Genomic DNA, 12,946 nt, shown 5'->3' with positions numbered 1-12,946 from the left:
TAAAATTATGAAAATACATTTAATCAAGGTTATTTATTCATTCTTGTGATTCACATTTTTAAAATAAATTTCCTCATGGATGAATAAAGCTCTTTTTATTTATTTATTTATTTATGTATTTATTTATGTATTTATTTATTTATATATTTATTTATTTATTTATTCATCCTCAATCAAGGCAAACATTTCTTTAGGGCTTATCTGAATAAAAGACCAAGATAACCCAAGAGTCAGTCGCAGTGCAGCGCCGCATGATAATAAAAAAAGTCTTGCTCAATTATGAAAAAAAGCACACTAGAATCCGGCAGCGGGGCTCGAATCCGGACATCCGGCTGATGATGCAGTGACTTTTACATTCGACCCCCCCCCCCCACCTCCCCAATAAGATATATTATTGGTGCGTGTCTTGTCTTGTACTGGAGCAAGCGTCTGTCTCACCATCCATCGTGCTTGTATTCTGGACCAAGGTGCCCATCAAATCTGCGTTGCTTTATAAATCACATTTGGCCATTCTTAGGTTATTTAAATAAGTCATTCTTTGTCTTCCTCTAGCTCTCTATCCTTCGATCATCCCAGATGTTACCAACTTTTCTATTCCATCTCTTCTCCACACGACATATTTTCCCAGAATCCGTAACTGTCTCTTTCGGATGTTATGAAGTTGACGTCACTCAGGTCATTGTTATTGTTTTGTTTTTTTGCCATCCGCGTTTATGAGCAATTATCAATAAACTGTATTAACCAGACTATGAACGTTCAAGGTTATACATAGTTTTGTGTGTTGGTCCGTTATACTTCTGGATGGCAATGTTATGAGCTTCTTAGCCAAGAGCATACTATCTATATAATAATATCCTTTATAACTGCCTTACCATGGCCTTGACCTTGGAAGCACCCCGTGGAATCACAAGGAAAAACTCCCAGACTTTCTCCATTTCCATATTATTTGACTCATGTGAAGAGGAGTAGATTTCTTTTTTTTTAAATTTTTATAGTTGTTAACCCTTTAAAGGCTTAAGCTACTAAATATGAAATCAGGATTCCTCCCATTCTTCTTCCTGTTATATAATACAGTATTAGTATGTAATTCTTTCAGATTTTCCCAAGTGTCAAAGAAGCGATGCTGTCATTGCTTGTTCTCTTTGTGAAAACGATGAGAAACTTATAAAAATCTGAAAGGGGGTGTAAGAAACAGTGGCAGACAAAGTAAAAAGCAAAAACAAAACAAAAAACAAAAAACAAACAAAACAAAACAACAACAACAACAACAACAAAAAACCAAACACCTAAAAAACACCCCTAAAAACAAACATAAAAAACAACAAAACAACAAAAACACAAACAAAAACAAACAGACAAAAAAAACAACAACAAAAAAAGAAAACAAAAACAAAAACCAAAAAAACAAAACAACAAAAAACAAAAAACAAACAAACACAGAAAATCGAATCTCAAATAATCAGACTTTTTCGATGGTGTTCGAACCTCAGACATCCCGATTACCAGACAGATGAGCTACAATTACTCCAGGTGTTACCCAGTATTGGAAATAGAAACAATAATGCCTATATTATTACTATTCACAAGAGTAAGTACGCATTTACGACGTGAACCATTTCTCGCATTATAACAAACAAACATTGAACATGAAAGGACGAGGAACTTCACAGTGATGATACTTGGTTCGAGTAAAATCGAGTGTTGCCTTAAAATGATAAAAATAATGTCGACCATCTTACAATTATAATAATATACGGACGAAGCAGAGTTATTCTCTTCTTATACTCTTCATCCTCCTCCTCCTCCTCCTCCTCCTCCTCCTCCTCTTTTCTTTCCCCACTTCAATTCCGTTTTCAATAACCTTGACAAAACCTCTGGTGGTTTCTAAGGAACGGACTAATGGCAAAGGTTTAGTAATACACAAGCAGCGATTTAATTGCAATCTCTTTGTTATTTTTTTTTATTTTGAAAGATTTTTATCTTTATCGGACCTCACATTTGACTGTAGTCCATCTAACTCTCACGAGGGCGAGGAACTTCACAGTGATATTACTAGGTTCGAGTAAAATCGCGTGTGGCCTTAAAAGGGTAAAAATAATGTAGGCCTAGTACCCTAGAAAGAGGAACTCTCCTCTTTCTAGGCTAGTACTCACCAGACCAAAAGTGCTATCGGTAAAAGAAAAAGAACAACGAACTATACAATGTATCAATTATGCAAATGTAGTGACTGATCTTTTGTGACAATCGTGGTGCTAGCGATAAAGGGAATTTTATATGTATAAATCCATATATATATTCCATATATATATATATATATATATATATATATATATATATATATATATATATATATATATATACAGAAAAAACATAAGAATAAAATGTCCTTATTCATATAAGGGTCAGAGGTTGTTTTTTTTTTTTTTTTATTCAGCTCGAGAAATAATCCAAGAAAACCCTAGCGTCAGCCGCAGTGAAGCGCCGCAAAGTGACCAACATGAGCTAAATTTCTTGTTTAATTAAGGAAATCAAAAGATGCTTACAGCGGAGTTCGAATCCCGGTCTCCCGGGTGGATATGCATTCCCTCAACCATCTTGCAATTATAATATTATACGGAGGAAGCAGAGTTATTCTCTTCTTATACTCTTCATCCTCCTCCTCCATCACATCCTCCTCCTCTTCTTCCTCTTTTCTTTCCCCATTTCAATTTGATTCAATAGTCTGATGTCACGTCGCCCAGCAACGGCGGCCATCGTAGTTCTAAACAAAGAAAATCGGTACTTTTTATTCTTCATGCTGGCTAGAACTTTTCATATATGTCTTGTGATCAGAATGTGTAAAAGTCAAAACATGATCAGATTTATAATGTTTTTTTTTCCCTCTCGATACGCTCTTATGCTCGTCGGAGAAATATTTCATAAGGGCGTCCGCCATTGTTCCGATAGTTTAGAACCAGTTACCATGCGTCATTACGAGGGAAGTGACGTTACGACTGTTGAAGCGTATTCCCTTTTTTGGTGTCGAACGGACGGACAAATGGCAAAGGTTGAGTAATACACAAGCAGCGATTTAATTGCAATCTCCTTTGTTTATTTTTTTGTTTATTATTTTTAAAAAATCGGAAATCACATTTGACTAGAGTCCATCTAACTCTCACACGATGCTATAGACTAATAATATTATAATTAAACTGAAAGTTGAATTAATAATTCAGTGTATGAATTGTAGATAAATGTATACAGTAAGTATGTAAGAAATGAATGAATGAATGAAAGATTGAGTGTATTGATGAATGAGTGAATTTATATATTATGAACGAGAGAATAATTGGATAATGAGTAACAAAAGAAAATGTGAAATTTTGTAAACCCCCCCCCCCCATCCCCTTAATGCACATAGAGCATAGCTTCACGCTTTTCAATATAAAGAGAGAGAGAGAGAGAGAGAGAGAGAGAGAGAGAGAGAGAGAGAGGGAGAGAAAGAGAGAGAGAAAGAGAGGGAGAGAAAGAGAGAAAGAGAGAGAGAGAGAGAGAGAGAGAGAGAGAGAGAGAGAGGAAATCGCTCATAATATTATTATAATAGAATGTTCGTATGATAATTTACACAGGAGCGCACGTAAAAATATGATAAAGAATGATAAAACGGCACTACGCTCTATCGCGCTTGAAGTGCTCTAAGTCAAGAAAACCCTTTCCTTCAAATTTCCCCCTCAACTTTTTAAGTTCAATATAAGAAGAAAACTCGGTTTATTTTAAGTTTAGAGAGTATGGTAACTGCTTGTTAACTTAATGATGCCGTGACGAATGACCCGAAGAAACAAAACAAATATCCCACCCTTTTTTTTTAACCGGCGCTGTGAAGTTTCGCTTTTTTTCATTGGCCGCTGTGGCTCAACTTTCAACAACACACACTCAACACACACGGCAAGCGCGGCAATGCTTTGCTTTGCTGGCGCACACAACAAACCCAAATGAAACACCACACAGGTGCGTCGACTTCAATGCAAAGCATGCAAAGGTAACTCTCTACAATACGGAGTACACTTGTGTACAGACTCAGTTCAGTGACACTTTTCGCTAACTTTGCTTTGGTGTGGATAGTTTCTTCGTTCTTGGGAACTTCTGTGTGCATTCTTTCTTTGTTTACTTAAATTTTTGTGTATTCTATACGGATTACTGTATTCGGAAAAGGAGGATCACTACCATTCTTTGATAATTTTATTGTATTTGTGGTGTATCTGTGTTGTTGTTCAGTTTATTTAGTGATAATTTTCCTACTTCGGCCAGCAGTCGAAATTTTGAACACAACTGAGTTGTGTGTGTGAATGTGTGCTTTTCTATCAACAAACACACTGGACGAAAGCCTTGCCAAATGTTGTTTCGTCCACGTCTGCTAGGCTAAAGGAGTGACAGCTGTCCTCATGGCGAAGGATTTGGATATAATTCAAGCGGTCAAAGATAACGACCAGCAGGCGTTATTGAAGTTATTGCAGAAATGCACGAAAACGCCGAAAAACAGTAAGTGAAAGTGGTCAATCATTTATCATTGTTTCCATTAATTTTTTTAAATATAGATATTCATTTGTGTTCAACCATACTATCTAGACGTAAACAACACATGTGTCAACATCGTGTCAAGTAAACGACAAAGCAATATTAATATTAGAAAATCGCTGTCATCTCGCTGTACTGTATGTGAATCATTATTATGAGCATCGATTCGATATCATTTCTTTGACCGGCCCCCCCCCCCCTCCTCCCTTCTTACCACAACAAGGCTAGTTATTGACCACTGTCAGGTCACTGAGTGAGTCATTAAATAGCTAAGAGAATGACAGTATCTGTACAAATTGCACACTGAGTCACTAAGTCACAGTAAGCTTCATTTTTATTTTTGTATACAGTACTGCGGAATAAGATTTAATTTTCTATCCCCCAATTTCAAATTCCCAAGCCGCTGCCATAGGGCCATAGTATAGTATCTTCTTTACTTTAGTTCTTTCTTGTTCTCTCTCTCTCTCTCTCTCTCTCTCTCTCTCTCTCTCTCTCTCTCCTCTCTCTCCTCTCTTTCTTTTATTCTTACCATTATCAATTTAATAATAAGAATAATAATAGATTACGTAATTTCTGGTCATGTTCTTTTGATGAAACATTAGACATCATACACAAGAAAAGGAAGATTAACACGAGGGTATTTTATTTAAAGCGATTTTAATATTGATAAAATTAAACTATTCTCATCTCATACACAAACACACACAACACACACAAACACAGAGATAAAGAGAGAGAGAGAGAGAGAGAGAGAGAGAGAGAGAGAGTAAAGAATATGAGACATCAGTCACATGTCATTAAGTGTTCTTTATTTTCAAGGTATTTTATCTTGTTTTTTTTTTCTTGTTGATATAAAAGGTCATATAGTTAAGTCTGTGTGTGTGTGTGTGTGTGTGTGTGTGTGTGTGTGTGTGTGTTTACGAAAATGTTAAGAAGCAATATCAACACACGTTGGCAAACAACTGATAAAACGCCACACGCATAGAGATAAAAGGTCCAAGTCCAATGATCATTGTGACTGAGTGCCTATTTATTTGCTACGTCCTTGTAGATAAGAGAGAGAGAGAGAGAGAGAGAGAGAGAGAGAGAGAGAGAGAGAGAGAGAGAGAGAGTATTCCCCAGAGTGCTAACTCTGGCTTTATTTACTTATCTCTAATCTTTTTTGTTTTTTTATTACTGATTTAGTTAGAACGATCAGAATCACAAAAGACAGAGTCTTCAGAAGCATCTGGTTTCATTGAAGTATCTGCCCTTTCAAATACAATGGTTTTCATTGCAATAGTCCCTTGAATTCCAACTCCGTACATCCATTCTTATTCCTTCACAAGGGGGTTGTAATTGTAAGGAAGCACATCGCCCTTGTCTGAATAATGAATGGTCGTTGCCTCTTTATTTTTTAAATTATATTAGCCGAATGAAACAAAACTGAGCAGAATGAGAAGCTATGCCGTTGCCTTGATCTTATAATAAATTTGTTTACAAAACAGACGTGGTTCTCTCTCTCTCTCTCTATCTATCTATCTCTCTCTCTCTCTCTCACACACACACACATACAAACTTTCTCATTCACACACTCTTTGTACATGTGTGTGTGCATATGGCAGTCAATCCCCCCCCCCTCCCCAAAGTCCAGTCCAAGTAGACTATCAGCCGACATCTATGTCTTAAATAACTCTTTGATCTCGTCGGTGACCGTGTCACCAGCAAGAGTAAGTGGTAATCGCCGTCACTACTAGTAGTAGGACATAGTTCTGGTGTTGCCATTAAAAAGAAAGCTGGTGACAGTTTCTGGACAAGTGCCAATAACACAAAGGGGCTCCTTGTCTGACTGTCAAATCCTAGAGACATCCCCTCTCCCTTTCTCTCCCATCTTTTGTCCCCCCCCCCCCACCCTCCCCTCCCCCTTCTCTCTTTCCAACACACCAATAAACAACGTATGTTTTTTTTTAAGATGGCAAGGAAAGGGTCTGTTAACCGGAACCCAAATATACACACACAGAGAGATAGATAGAGAGAAAGAGAGAGAGAGAGAGAGAGAGAGAGAGAGAGAGAGAGAGCATCCTTGACCCCATTCCATCATTCATTCATAATTATCTTGTGGTGTTTTGGTTTTGTAACTTTCTCATTTCAGGCTATTTTGATTTGAAAAGATAATAATCAGATCTTAAAGATTCTGCAGTCATCAAAATAACAGTTAATCAGAAAGCGAGCACAGCTGTTTTAGTTTTACTTGTCAGTGTTGTTGCTGGGCCGACTGTTGTTTCACGGTCCCATCTGTTTTCTATTTGAGTGAAAGACATCGTCCGTTTTGTGTGTATTTAAGCGGATTCCTGAGTGTGTCGGGTGGAACACACCCCCTCCTCCTCCTCCCCCCCCCCCCCACCCCCTTCCAACAGAAATGAATGTATTTTGCTTCTAGTAGATTCACGGTCTAAAACGAGAAAATTAAGGGGTGAAAAATAGACATCAGTTATGTCTGTTTTATATTATTGCTTTTATCATTATTATTATTGTTGTTATTATTAATATTATTGTTATTATTATTGTTGTTATTATTATTATTATTGTATATTTACAAAAAAAAAAATTATAACTGATTAATTATTTTTAGAATTAAAAATGTTTTACGTTGTGGTCGTTTTCAAAAGGTTAATTACATATTTTGTGTTGTATCCAAGGGATGCCCATGCTAAGGACACCACTGTATTGTATAGATAGTATGCGCTTGACTAAGAAGCTCACAACATTGCCATCCGGAAGTATAACGGACCAACACACAAAACTCTGTAACAATAAACTTTTATAGTCTGGATAATACAGTTTAGTGAGAATTACTCATAAACGCGGATGGTAAAAAAAAAACAAAAAAAAAAAAAAAAAAAAAAAAAAAAAAACAAAAAAAAAAAAAAAACAACAAAAAAACAAAGACCTGAATTACGTCATCTTCGAACTGTCTATTGATTGTATTTTACTGTAATTTCATAATGTCATGAAGCTGGAGTCGGATTGCTGTTACTGTTTACTGTTTAAAATTTTTTTTTTTAAAGAATCGATTGTGCAACTATAACCCGATAAAGGATGGGGAATGACGAAAGAAACAGCTATCCGATCCCCTCCCCCTCCCCTTAACATAAATAAATATGATTTCTCAGTGTCGTATAGCTCATGTAGATAGTTCGAGTTTATCCTGGTTTCTGTCGTATTAATTAAACGGACATTTGCAGTTGCTTACACAGACTAGGGAGTGTATTCTCTATGGTTGCTTACTTACTACCTTGTTATAGGACACTAGCCTATCTCAAAGGCTGCCTCTATTCTCACCCCCCCCCCCCCCCCCCGGCCGATTGGATTACCGAAAAAAACGTCGCCGGCTTTTTGCGATTTGGATTTGACTAATTTTCTTTTTTAATTGTGCAACTTGTGACAAGACACTTAACAAATTACTGCATTACAACCTTTGGATTAAACATACAACAATTGTGGACTACTATTATGAAGACTAGCATCCTAGACTTGGGGGATGAGAATAGTCACGTCGTTAATTAAACGGACATTTGCAGTTGCTTACACAGACTAGGGAGTGTATTCTCTATGGTTGCTTACTTACTACCTTGTCATAGGACTCTAGCCTATCTCAAACATTAATATCCTCTCCTCTAGATCGAAGAAACCTGACTATCCCATCACTACTCGATGGACAGATGGTCAGAAAATATTAATTGCATCCGTCACCGGTTTTTGTTTTTGTTTGCTTGTTTGTGACGCTATCTATAGATAGTTCGAAGATGACGTCACTCGGGTCTTTGTTATTGTTTTTTGCCATCCGCGTTTATGAGTAATGCTCACTGAACTGTATTAACCGGACTATAAACGTCCATGGATACACCCAGTTTTGTGTGTTGGTCCGTTATACTTCCGGATGGCAATGTTATGAGCTTCTTAGCCAAGCGCATACTATCTATTAACTGAGTTATAGATAGAATGCGCTTGGCCAAGGAGTTCACAACATTGCCATCCGGAAGTATAACGTACCGACACACAAACTCTGTGTAACCATGAACTTTTATAGTCTGGTTAATACAGTTTAGTGAGAACAACTCACAAACGCGGATGGCAAAAACAATAACAAAGGCCTGAGTGACGTCATCTGCATACTATCTATAGAACCATCCGAGATTTTGTAAGAAACTAGATCTACAGTTTGAGAAGAATTCAGTCTTATTGTTAAATGATGATGTCTTTGGGGAGGCCTTCCGAAAGCTCCTACATCCCCAGTATTCTTGTTTTTTATAATGTTCTAGTAGGGGTATTGGGAGGGGGGGGGGGGGACTTTTTTTTCTTTTTCAAAAGAACTCCCTACTAGAACATTATTAAAAGAACAAGAATACTGGGGATGTAGGAGCTTTCGGAACGCCTCCCTGCCTTTGTTACCTAATGTAAGTGGGGATTGATTTTTGTCTCAGTGTCAAACTCAACTCTTCTAGCCTACCTCCGTGTCACCCTGCATGGTTTCTCTTCACGTAAACGTTTTGTGGCAAACGCAATCTGATGACACGGTGGTTGTCAAGGTTAAAGTTCAAAGGGTGTTGCAGTTCGATGTGATGAATCAGACGGCGATATGACACGATCGCCCGATATATTAGATGAGTAAGGTAATAATGATGATACAGTTTGTTGGAGGGGGATGGGGTGTTAAGTGTTAAGTTGTGTGCATTATATCCGAGTGTGTGTGTGGGGGGGGTGTTTGTATCTATGTGTACGTGTTGTAAACATTGGGTATAGTAGTTTGTGGAGGTTTTGTATGTTTGTACGTGTTGTGTTGTGTTGTGTACATTATACTGTCTGTTGTGTTACGGTATGTATTTCAAAGCAAGCTCGCCCCCCCCCCCTTTTCCCAAACACGACATTCTACACACATGTATTCTAACACACGACAAACGTTCCAATACATTCTATCCCTGATATTATATCAGCTGATATCATGTCAGGCCGATGATAACGTTACAACAGTTTTCTGGTCGCGGGCGACTGAATAACGAGATCTCAGTTGTGGAATTCAGGATAGTCTTACGATTACAAGGATTAAAGCTTTACATGCCGTGTTTGATTTTTGTCTTACCCAATATCAAAATCTTTTTATGCCTTTTTTTTTCGCCAAACGTGCCGTTACCAACAAGCTATCCAAGCTTCGTCAAATCAAGTCTTACCCTCTTTTATTTGTAAAAAATTGCAAAGGTTTGCAGTTATTTACTACTACTACTACTACTACTACTACTACTACTACTACTACTACTACTACTACTACTACTACGACGACGACGACGACGACGACGACGACAACTACTACTACTACTACTACTACTACTACTACTACTACTACTACTAGCAGTATAGTTCCATAAATGTTATGGATTGTTTGAAAGGTATTGGGTCTCGCCTAGGACTTCATATGCTCTATATATGTCACTTCGGTCTCGCCCATTATCATCTATTAGTAGAGATGTTAATGGCTCGCCCAAGAAGTTCCTACACACCTAGTTCTCGCCTTAAAAGGGTCAAAGTTAATAAGACTCGAGGCCCGAGGCAGATGTCAAGAGATGAAATTTGAACCTCTCGTGGTAAACAGTTATAGAAGCTTATCGAGTCGCGTGCTGGTGTCTTTTTGAGAAAGTTGAACATACACACCTATGTTCACGATTTAGTTTTTATATACAATATTTAACCCTCTCCTTACCAAATATAAGAAAACCGTCACGTTCGTTACGATACAACCAACATTTGTCTTATTCAAATTTCTCTTTTACATCATAAAATTTAAAGAAAATGATCAGTGTGTTGTAGAGCTTGTTTTGCTTAAGAAGTTATTTATCCCAAGAACTTACTGAGTGATAAAAGACATTTTGTTGTTGTTGTGGTTGGGTGTTAAGTTTTGGGGAAAATCCTAAAATTGTCTGATAAGGAGAGAGTTAATGCCGCTGTCTTACCATAATAATAGCTTGTTGGGTTGTGGTTCAGTTAGACTAGCAGAGTGTTCTCTTCTGGGTTCAACCAACTTCACACGATTTTGGTTTGTGGGGAAAAAATAACAAACATCTTAATCTTAACCATCGCACACATTGACGTGGAACTGAACTTTGGCCATTTATTTATGTTTGACAGAACGTTGATCACCCCTTTGGTTGGCGATGTAAACAATAACAAACACAAACGTACTGAGCACTTGGGTGAGACTTTCTCTATAGATAGTTCGAAGTTGACGTCACTCTGGTCTTTGTTAATGTTTTTTTTGCCATCCGCGTTTATGAGTAATTCTCACTGAACTGTATTAACCATACTATAACCGATCATGCTTACACATAGTTTTGTGTGTTGGCCAGTTATACTTCCGGATGGCAATGTTGTGAACTTCTAAGCCAAGTGCATACTATAGATAGTATGCAGATGACGTCACTCAGGTCTTTGTTATTGTTTTTTGCCATCCACGTTTATGAGTAATGCTCACTGAACTGTATTAACCCGACTATAAACGTTCATGGATACACACAGTTTTGTGTGTTGGTCCGTTATACTTCCGGATGGCAATGTTATGAGCTTCTTAGCCAAGCGCATACTATCTTAGATAGTATCATGAGTCATCAGGCTTGTTGTTTTTGCATCGCTTTGAGTTGTTCTCACTAAATTATTACCAGACTATAAGTTCATGTACACAGGTTGTGTGTTGTCGTTATACTTCGATGAATTTTGAATCCTTGCAAGCGCATCTACTATATATGATACTTTCATTATTATTATCGCCATTAAACGGTAGTGTATTAGGGCTTGTATAATGTTTGTGAGATCAAATTAATGATGTGATGAGAACTGTTTACCATCCCATACCCATCTGATAATTTGTGGTTAATTAAAAAGATAAAGAATTAAAACTATTGAACTGTGGAGTAAACCCAGTTGTATCAATGTGCCTTGGTTCATAAGCATTAGATAACTGATTTAATGCCCTGTATGGATGTCTGTGCACATTTGAAAATAAATGAAAAGTTTGATTTTTATTTCATCACCCACCCCCCTCTCCAATTCTTACTCCCATCCTGCATGTATTCATCCCTGATATAAAATTAATAATAATAATAATAATAATAATAATAATAATAATAATAATAATAATGATAATAATAATAATAACTCTGTTTTGTCCTAAAAATTAGTGGCAATTTGTCATTTGGTTACACATTTATAACAATACAATATGGACATGGACACAGTCTCACAGATGCACACTAGTAACATCGTCGTCATCGGGGAAAAAATGGATGCCTCTTGTATGCTCTTCTTTCAAATATAATGAAACCAAACAGATAAATCTGTTAAATCATCTCTGCGTTATTAATAATATTCGTTGTCGTTTATCAGGAGTCCTGCGTTGACGAGTTGACTTATGACTTAGAATATTACACAAAATGGGAAAGAGCTTTGATGACTAGCAACAAGAGATGAAATGAGTAGGAAAGTGCCAGAAGACAATAAATAGAGAATAAAAATTTCGCGGCGGTGATGGGGGTTTGAACCCGCGACCTTACCGGTACGACAACTCCGCCTGGCCGGGAAGAGCGTGACTTTACCGTATGATGACTAAGCAGAAAGTGTTGGTAAAATATCTCTATAACTATAACAACGTCGTGAAATAAACTTTACGCCTGCGATACCGATTGTCAGAAAACATTGGACTGTGGACGTCTTAACAAAAAACAATTTGATGTATTATAATTAACACATGTCACGTTTTCAATGTATAAAATTAAAAAAAAAAACAACTATATTTTTAAACATATTGTAAATTAATTTATGTTTATTTATTTTCAGTGCAGTCCATTTTTCTCGCCCTGAGTATCTAGCTCTTGACAAAAATATACACGGGGTATTCAAATGTGTAAGATATTCAGTATTTAAACTACTTTTGTGTACCCTTTATCGGAATCATGGGTGCCCTATATCGGAATCATTTTATAATATTATAGGAAGTGGGTATTTAAAAGTGTAAGCTATTCGGTATTTAAACTACCTTTGTGTACCCTTTATCGGAATCATGTGTACCCTTTATCGGAATCATTTTATAATATATTATGGGAAGTGGGTATTTAAATGTGTAAGCTATTCGGTATTTAAACTACCTTTGTGTACCCTTTAGCGGAATCATGGGTACCCTTTATCGGAATCATTTTATAATAATGTAGGAAGTGGGTATTTAAAAGTGTAAGCTATTCGGTATTTAAATTACCTTTGGGTACCCTTTATCGGATTCAGTGTGACGTACCCTTTATCGGAATCATTGTAACCTTTATCGGATTACACGTGTAGACGGTATAACCCCTTTATCGGAATCATGTGTACCCTT

At 36.9% G+C, this 12,946-nt stretch overlaps 1 protein-coding gene across 1 annotated transcript in view; it reads left to right on the top strand.

Moving 5' to 3' along the window:
* Nucleotides 1-3,981: 3,981 nt before the first annotated feature.
* The window catches only part of LOC144973573 (uncharacterized), a 431,961-nt gene continuing 422,996 nt past the window's right edge, over nucleotides 3,982-12,946 (top strand). The window contains exon 1 of the mRNA XM_078916195.1: nucleotides 3,982-4,518. Coding sequence (XP_078772321.1) covers nucleotides 4,422-4,518 — 97 coding nt within the window. The 5' untranslated portion in view covers nucleotides 3,982-4,421. The remainder of the gene's footprint in view (nucleotides 4,519-12,946) is intronic.

This window comes from Berghia stephanieae, chromosome 5 (genome assembly GCF_034508935.2).
Source record: "Berghia stephanieae isolate SIO BIC M18660-M18661 chromosome 5, UCSD_Bste_1.3, whole genome shotgun sequence".
NCBI classification, from domain to species: domain Eukaryota; kingdom Metazoa; phylum Mollusca; class Gastropoda; order Nudibranchia; family Aeolidiidae; genus Berghia; species Berghia stephanieae.
Note: the sequence above shows the minus strand (reverse complement) of the source record. Positions and strands in the feature narration are given on the sequence as shown.